The sequence below is a fragment of the Ischnura elegans genome, chromosome 8 (genome assembly GCF_921293095.1).
Source record: "Ischnura elegans chromosome 8, ioIscEleg1.1, whole genome shotgun sequence".
Classification (NCBI taxonomy): domain Eukaryota; kingdom Metazoa; phylum Arthropoda; class Insecta; order Odonata; family Coenagrionidae; genus Ischnura; species Ischnura elegans.
Genome location: NC_060253.1, coordinates 7,031,359 through 7,040,542, shown reverse-complemented (window position 1 = coordinate 7,040,542; position 9,184 = coordinate 7,031,359). Strand labels below are relative to the sequence as shown.

The window sequence follows — 9,184 nt, the reverse complement described above, 5'->3', positions numbered from 1 at the left end:
TCTATATAAAAAATAAATGGATAATAATGATTTCAGTTTTCACTTCTGTCAGCCAGTCCCACGACTGCCCCGTTTTTTTTAGTTCGCAATTATTTTTTAAATTTAAATGAGCGGCGTTGGAACACGGCTTGACAGCTGGAAATTTCAGACTAAACTCACCTCATGTTAGCCTGCAGCTGGATGAAAATGTTGCCCTATCTATAAGTATAAAAGAGGATACCTGTCCGCTATGCGTTTCCATACACGGATTTCGACCAAACTTCGTACAAGGGTGCATCGCATGCTATCGAACCGCGTTGTGCTACTTCAGGTTGCGTCCGATGAGACCTTTGCATCATTTTCTCATTGCCGAACACTACAAGAGCGCTCAGATAACCTTCCGATAACATCCTCATTAACTCTCCAATGTTTGTATATTTTTGGGCGCGCAGCGTGCAGGGTGAAGGCCGATTTGGCGACTTCCAAATCCAATACTGCCTTTTATCGCAACTTAACCGTTCACAGATAAAAGGCCCACGAAAAACGTTACTGCCCCATTAACCGCGCATTGCGACAAACCGTGTTTCTTCTTACGTTCTTTCTTATTTTCCAACTGAGAGGTCAATACGACCATGAATTCCAAATTGTAAGATCCTCCTTTTCTGGGTACCATCCTTGCGGAGAACGCCGCGCCGGGTGGCCGGCTAGTTAATGATAAAATAAAAATTGCAGTAGTCAAAAATAAGTCCAGATTTAACAAGTCCCTCTGCTAAAAAAACTGTGAATAATTCGCAGGAATCGTTGCCCGCCCGCCGTAAGCGAGGTAGCTGCCACGTGCCGGTCATTACGACGTAATGATAGGCGTATCTCCAAAAATGCGGAAATTCAACTCCCATTTATCCCAAAATACGGAGTGGATTCTTCATACTCTGCGTCCATAGATAGGTTTCGTCGTCACGGCCCTTATGCATATTATCCTCGTATTTAAGGATGCGGCTAAATATGTGCTGAGATGGTAGTCAGTCCAGTGGCGTAGCGAGGGGGGGGGGGGGGGATAGAGAAAGTTCAATGTATTTTACTTAATTAGATTAGTTTCATTTTTCCTACAGAATAGTTTGAAGATAAATAAAATATCCCTCAGAAGGCCGTAAAACACACCATTGTGAACCATTTACCTTCATTTTTTTTCTGGGGGAGGAGCCCCGCACCTACCGCTTACCCTGGCGAGTATACCACACCCCCAGGACCCCCCAGTACAGGGGCGAAGCTAGGAATTAAGGCTGGGGGGGGGGGGGAGGGTTTAGTTGCAACTAACACGTGGAGGTATAGTATACCCACCAGGATAATCCGTAGGTGCGAGATTAATAAATTGCGGAATTTTAAAGATAATTGGTTCAAAATGGTGAGTTTTACGGCTTTCTGAGGGATATTTTAATCATCCTTACACCATTCTATTAGTAATATTCCAATTAAGTAAAATGGATTAAACTTTATGGGGGGGGGGGGTTTATCACCCAAAACACCCCCTCGCTACTCCACTGCCCCAGTATTAGTTGCACCTAAACCCCTCCCCCCTTAGCCTTAATTCCTTGCAGCGCCCCTGGTAGACACACGAAACCTGTTGTTTTAGTGAATGAATAGGAAATTTAGAATTGTTCTCATCTCCTTCGTAATCTTGAAAGTAAAAACGAAGTGTATCAATTCTGGTGCGTAACTGGTAAATTTTTAAAATCTATGAAGCTTTCCGGAAGAAATTTTTATGACTCGACCCTAATCTTAGAAAGGATAATTGTAGCAAACTTATTTCCTTCCAAGATGCCAAGTGTATTGTAAGACTGTATATAATTAAGACTATCGATCTGATATTCTCATTAGTTGGCGAATCTTGACTTGAGGGCTCACTTAAGGTATGGCAAAAACATTAAAACGTGTAGAAAACGCACAATAATAGTTTGAGGTTGATGTAGACACATGCGGAAATATCCATCGAAATCTGAGACCATAAAGGAACCAAGGTTAGTTGAATCGAGATGAATGATCCGCCTGAACATGACCCACTGAAGGAACAGGAGTTCTCTTTCTTTTTTAACCACTTGCTAAATTTTGATCGCAAACTAAAATTCATTAATGTAAACAATTGTATGTCGTTTACGGATTAATCTTTAAGTTTTTAAAACGTCAGTATCTCAATTTTTCACGGAGATACATGCGGACAACTTAATAGGACTAACAAATGATGGAAAAATATTTATTTCCCAAACGTAGAAGCCAGATTGACTTCAATCCGCTTTGGGGCCGAATTCACTGTCTTATCCGGCTCAGCCAGATACTGAGGATCTTGGAAAATGACTAACATTTAAAAAAAGCATGAAATAAAGTGTTTAGGCCACGCTCGCAAATAAAGAGACATCCAGAACGTCCAAGGAAGAGAAGAATTGGAACTGAAGGGAATAAACCAACTGAAATTTGGCACATTTGACCTAGTATGTAAGGGAGCTATCCATAAATTATACCTTGCTAGAAGTGCTCACTTGACTGTGCCCCACAGAACTCTATGCCAGACAGTGAAGATCCCACTCAGACTCATTGCTCGAACTTGCAGTGTTGCATTTCCCAGAAAAAAACTCTGGACATCTCGCCTATCAGTCATTTTCCCCAGGAGTTCCCCCAGCTGTGACATTTTTCATACACTTCGCTGTTACTCCTATGTATTACTGATGTTTGATTTTTTTCTTTTATCAATTCCCTCTGTAAAATGAAGATAAACAATTTATGTTCTGAGCACCATTACGTGGGATGGAAGAAGCAGGACGCAAGTGTCAACAACAGCCCAAGCTAAGGATGCGCTCATAGCAAAGAGGTCGCTGCTATGCTCAAAGGCCAAGACAGGAATCAGGATGAGAAAATATTTGAGTGGGTGGTGGTATTCCATGATTCAGAAGCTGTGAACATTGGAAAAGGTGATCAGATAAGAATACGAGGACTTAGCGACCTATTGCCGGATGAAGAGGCCGAAGATAAAATTGATGGCAAGGGCAAGAAATGAGGAGAGAAAAGCTACAGATACAGATCCAAAAGAATAACACGGTTGGCCGTGTATTGAGGCACAGTTGTTATGCACGGAAACATAGAGGAAGAAAAAAATAGATGGAAAAGTACCCATGGGTAGATGAACACATTCAATCAGTTCACCCTTAAATGACACACATCAATAATAACCAGACTTATGGCATTTATTTACAAGTTGTCTATATAGCTCTATACAATATTTTTTAAAACAAGTTCAAACAAAGTTTTACACAAAAAGGAAGTTATTAAGCGGAGTATTTACACAAAACCTGTCATACCTACACTTTAAGACCAGGACTATCTATCACACATCAACTACAACCCCTTCCCTTTCAGAGAAGGAATAGAAAATATATCGAAAGTACAAAACAAGATTCCACGGGACGCAAATAATCAATTACTTCCATCAAGGCTTCCAACAATTTAATAGCTGCAACCACCTGGAGGCAATATCAGCAGTTAAAAGTAACAGCTTTCAGACTTTTCAAGTCAAGGAACAACTTACAAAAGATTTGTATGTACAGTTCTATCAGTCACAACCTCTGGACAAGGTTTAAATCAAGTAATGGCAAACCTCATATAGAAGAATTCAAAGTCAGACAATTCAATACATTATATACACAGTAAATTTGTACAGTTAATCTATTTTTCCTACATTTCAAATAAAATACTCACCATAACCTATTAACAGGCTAAACCCCACAAATTAACAATTTGACTCAATACAAAACTGAGGAGAGAAGTGGGTAGCAAGCTATTACATAAAACTAAAACGTTAGAAATAGCTGAACAATAAGAGAGACAAAACTGGAGAGGTAAACATTAATTTTTCAGATTTTTTGAAATAATGACCCATGAAAATGAGCACCATAACAAAGTGAGTATATTTTTCAATGAATGTAAATCTTAATTCTGGATTGCCAAGCCACTTAGTAAGTCCAGGACTGAAAAACTAGTCCTTCAACATAAAAACTATTCCTAGAATAGTCTGTGATAAACATTAATCAGCAACACCACACCATTGCTCAAAAATACAATTGATTCAATATCACAGACTCAATATACAAGTGACATTCGCAGCATCAACGAGCTCTTCACAGACACTTATAAAACCAAAAGTATTCCTTTACGCTAATAATTAACAGTTAAAGGAGTAATTGACTACATCAACAACTGCAGGTGTATTAAATGATATAAATAAATAAGCATGTGTTAACAATTTCATCAATTTCCTCCAACCATAAGTGAAGCAATAAGAAATAATTACTTATTACAGGTAAAAACACCCCTAACCTTCATATTGACAGCCCTATTCTCTCGTATTTTAAGTGCACTTCGCTACTGCTTCTCATGTTAATGGCAACTCACTCTTATGCATGTCAGCACTACAAAAATGAGCTATCAATGTGCAGCACTTTATACGTGTGGCTCCAGCACAACTTCACACTACGTACAAATCAACTAAGGGCAGAAATGCATTCAAATGACACTCAGGCTTCGGCGCAACGCCACACGCCCAACGACCACTACGTGGCTGGGCCCAGACAATGTCCTCATTATTCACCCAACTCATGCAGACACACTGGCATGGTTCTCGTGAAAAGCTAATGCAAATTACAACAGCAAGATACTGATGATGCAAATGAAGTTCTCCGAGCCCTCCAAAAGGCTTCCCATTGGCCGATTCACATGACATTCATCATCCTGATACAAGACTGCACATATTCACAACAACCATGTTTTACAGGCAACTCTTTACCCGATTCATCAAACACACTCGCAAAAAAGCCATGCCAATACACAACAAAGAGATATAAGAGGGACTCAACATTCCTGTGATTGAAACCAATAGAGCAGTAAGTAATGTATCCACACCACACAGTAATGAAAATCATCAACTATAATTAAAACTTATACCACACTCACACAATCCATCATCAACTCCTAATGAACATTTTCTCTACAAAATGTATAAAATAATTTCCGAAGTCAACCATCTAGTGCTTTATGTGTGTGTAATATTAACAGGGGAGGGTTGAGGATACTTATTTGCCAAACGGCTCGAGGAAATGTGTTAGTATATAAAGGCAATCATTACGCAAGGGGGAATTCACTCTTAGCAGGCCCCGAGGTCTATGCAAACTGATAACAGGCTGCCCTTGACAGTGTCACGCCCTTAAGCCACAATAAAATAAAGGCCAAGCCAAATAACGGCCCGAATAAACGGCTTATCTAGGTTTCTCAGAATTTGACGAGGAGGACGCCCCACGGCCAATCGTGTCTGCACGACGATAATACAGAAGGTAAGGTACACGGGGAGCCTTTGGCTTCAGGACAGCTGCTTCAGAGACGCCTCGGACAGAGGAGTCGTCATATCTGATCCAACCGCCCAGTCCTTGGTGGTAGGCGTCAGTTATGTAATGGCCCTTGGTGGCCTCATTGCCATCATGGTACACCACTGAAAGCATGAGAAACAAAAGCTGTCAATTTTCATCACGTGGAAATTTATAAACTGTCAAATACATAAAAGGGAAATGAAACAGGAATTTCAGGAGAAGAAAGTTTTAACCACAGGTTCACGGAAGAACACATTGGAAAAAAAAAAAAAAAAAAAACTTGTACACCATTGAAGGCAAATGCTTCCAATGCAAACTTAGCGTATAGTGCAGTGCCATGCACACAAACTCTTCATTCGAAACGTTGACTTCACTTAATCACAGTAAACTCTTCATTACCAGGTAAACAAATTGAGCTCACCCACATGGTTAGGTAATGTACATCCACATGTTTAGCCAGACAATTGCAATCAGCAGATAAGCGCCAAAATGCATCCCTTGAGGTAACTACTCATACGAACTCATTTAATTGAATCTTTGGCTGCTATTATGGATAAGCGTTGCAAAAAATAGCATACGCTATTCTGCCGGTCATTATAGCAACGACCCCGTATTATGAATGAAGCGTAGTAATAATTTTGTTCGGAATAGCAGCATGCTATTTCTTGCGCGAGCTATTTGGAAGCTCCGCCTCTTCCCGTATGAAAAACTTTCTGAACAGTTTGCGTAACCAATGAGGGAGAAGATATTTTATATATTTTTCTGTATTTTACGGAATATTGACTTGAAATTATAAATAATTGCTTTATTTACATTTAAAAATTATATTAAACCTTGGAAATATATAATACGCTTTGAAAATCTCATTTAAGAAATCAGCTGTTTGTTGTGGTTGTGATAATTTCCCAATGGCTTCAGACAGGTGGGTTAGGTCATAATTTCGTTGTTATAATGATGATTTATCGGACATAAATATTCAATGATTTACCTATATCCGATCGGTCCTTTACCGTGAGATATATGCTATGCGAAATAATCATTGAAAGCTAAATATGTTTGATTTTCTTCGTAAATGTGTTAGACTTCGAAGTCTGTTTGTTGCATATCAGAAGTAATATGTATCAACTTTTATTGTATTGCTCGTGACGATATCGTTTTACTGTATGAACTAGAAGCTTTCGTTTCTAATGTTATCTATATATTATTATGACTCCCTAATTTCAGTGTTCATTCTCTGTTTAGGAAATGAAGTAGGTGGCAACGTCACAGCTGTGCTTTCATGTATTATGATGGAATAGTATCGATATTTCAGCTGCATATTTGGAAAAAGCAGAGGGAGGTGATGGTGAATTTGAGGATGGATGGAACAGCTGTGAAAAAGTGAATCTAGCAATAGTGAATCGTGTGGAAAGTGCTGTTGTGTCTGTTATCATTGTTTTCGTATCAGCTGATTTTATTATGTGCTCACTGAAATTTTTGATAGACCCTGAACTGTGCCGATAAACTGAAACTTAATTGTGTGAATAACTTACTTGTCTATAGAGGAAACAATTTGTATTCAATTCCACATGATATATATTGCATTAATGATGTAGTGCATGGATATTCCATTAAACGTTTGTGGTGAATCATATTTGTTCGGAAACTTTATTGGTGTTCGGAGAAATCCTTTGTTTTCAAGCAAGTAATTCAAGTCGACTGCCCGTGTTTATAATTTAGTAAATTTTTAGTTTTAATTGTAGAAGGCAGCGAATAGTGGGGAAAACAATTTCGACTCGTTGCATGTATTTGTATATACTGTCCAATTGAGGAAATGAACGGCTGATCAAAGTATATGGTATTATTATGGTAATATATGGTTTTCATTGAAAGCTATAACTATTAATATATTTGGCGAGTTAGTGTGTTAACACAAGCTTGAAATTTTTCAAGAATCGACCTGATAGCCTACATTGAGGATATTTTTAGTAGCAAGTCAAGTGATGAAATAAAATTATGAATTGTAAATATGAATAAAACATGTAAAATTTGGGCTAATGGTAGTAATTCTTTGCATTAATTGTTATTGTTTTCGTACTGTCGATGAAGCAAGCTTGTGCTTCATATATTAAGCTCGAATGTTAATTCCTAACCAAATCACTTAACTAGTTAAATATTCATCACTTATGCTACTATTATTTAATTAAAATAAAGCTGATATCATTTTATTTTTGGCTATTATTCCATTTTTCAATGCTTGATTAGGTTACTTTAACCTCAGAAAAACAATTCGACATCGCAATGCGCACGTTTTCTGGTTGCAATACCGAATTGCTCGGCATCGAAGACCGCGTAATATTATAGCAAGCCTACCGGTTGCAATTCGCCGTTCATAATAGTAAATAGCAACGGGCCTATGCTATTCTGAGAATTACGTCTTCCGGTGTAGTAAAAACACGAATTGCAACCGTTCTGAATACCAAATAGCATAGGCGTTGCAATACGCTATATTATAGCAACATCGGTTGCAATAATGAAGAATAGCATAATGCTATTCCATCCATAATAGCAGCCTTTGAATACAGTTCTTATCAAACAACTGCACTGAGATTATGGTTCATAACATCACGTACCTTCTTAATAGCCATAGTCATTCATCATTTCAGTGGGAAGAGATTTCCCAGAAGTCAGCAATATTAACTCATTACTATTGAAAATCTCAATACATGGCCGAACGCTTTCTGTATACTAATCCAGTGGAACCCCGATTCCGGAGTTTAGATCACTTTTTTTAAGTGAGCTATTAAAATAACTGCGCAACTACCGTCCTACTGCCAGTGATGAATAAAAAAATATTAATAGCCTGGAACAATTTTCCCTCTTCATAATTTTTACGCATTAAAAAAGCATTTTCCCATGAAATTTTAGCATTAGTAGATTGAATCTACCAGTTATAGCTTCTCTGTCGGCATTCTTCCGCAAATTCAGCGCCGGGACCTTCGTCTCACAAGCCATGTGACTCATCTGCGTAATATTTTGCTTCCCCATATCTGATAAATCTACCCCTCCCATTCCCTGATTGCAACCGTTGATGATATTTTGCTTTTCTTCAGTCTCCGGTAATACCTTTTCGTCCTTACTATGGGTTCCATATTCCCGTAATTTGAAGCAACAGCAAAGACAGAATTATCATGCCATCGCATTAAGAGAATATTTTTTGACCTGTCAGATGAATAGTAGAAATCCCTGTCACGCTTTTTGCCACATTTCCCGAAGACATGAGTGCCCAGTTTCCGGTTTGATTTTCTCTTACTGCTCCCATTACAAAATAACCATTGTCCCTTGCTCAGTTGCTAATAGACTGTAACTGGTGAAGAAACTATCAAAATACTTAGCATGAATTTTTGGAGACCTATAAAAATTCACCAAATTAAGAACAACCCTTTTACCAAGTGAACTTAGAATTCCTAGAGCTATCAATTTCTGGTTCCACCTCTCCATACGGCAAAAACTGATAGAGATAGCCTGTAGACACCACAATTTATAACCTAATCCAATTGTTTCCCCACAGATGAACATTTTAGCTGAGTGCCGCCTGAAACATGGAACCATTTGATAGGAAATCAGGACTGGAACCCAGGCTGTACACGATGGGAGTCACTGACCCAGCACTGTCCCTAGACAGCACCGCTGCCACCACCATAGTTGAGGGCGAGTTATTACACAAGGGAAGTCATGGTGTGCGAAATCTTTACATGCCAATATCTCTCAAACCCAGGCCAGTGTGGAAGAAATACGTGACACCTTTTCTGCCAAGGAGT

The 9,184-nt window shown here is 38.7% G+C and overlaps 1 protein-coding gene across 2 annotated transcripts in view; it reads right to left on the bottom strand.

Moving 5' to 3' along the window:
• Nucleotides 1-3,191: 3,191 nt before the first annotated feature.
• LOC124164319 (ubiquitin carboxyl-terminal hydrolase 10) overlaps nucleotides 3,192-9,184 on the bottom strand; it is a 48,695-nt gene continuing 42,702 nt past the window's right edge. For both annotated transcript variants that reach the window (XM_046541582.1, XM_046541583.1), the window contains exon 11: nucleotides 3,192-5,506. In XM_046541582.1, the coding sequence (XP_046397538.1) occupies nucleotides 5,277-5,506 (230 nt within the window). In that variant the 3' untranslated portion in view covers nucleotides 3,192-5,276. The remainder of the gene's footprint in view (nucleotides 5,507-9,184) is intronic.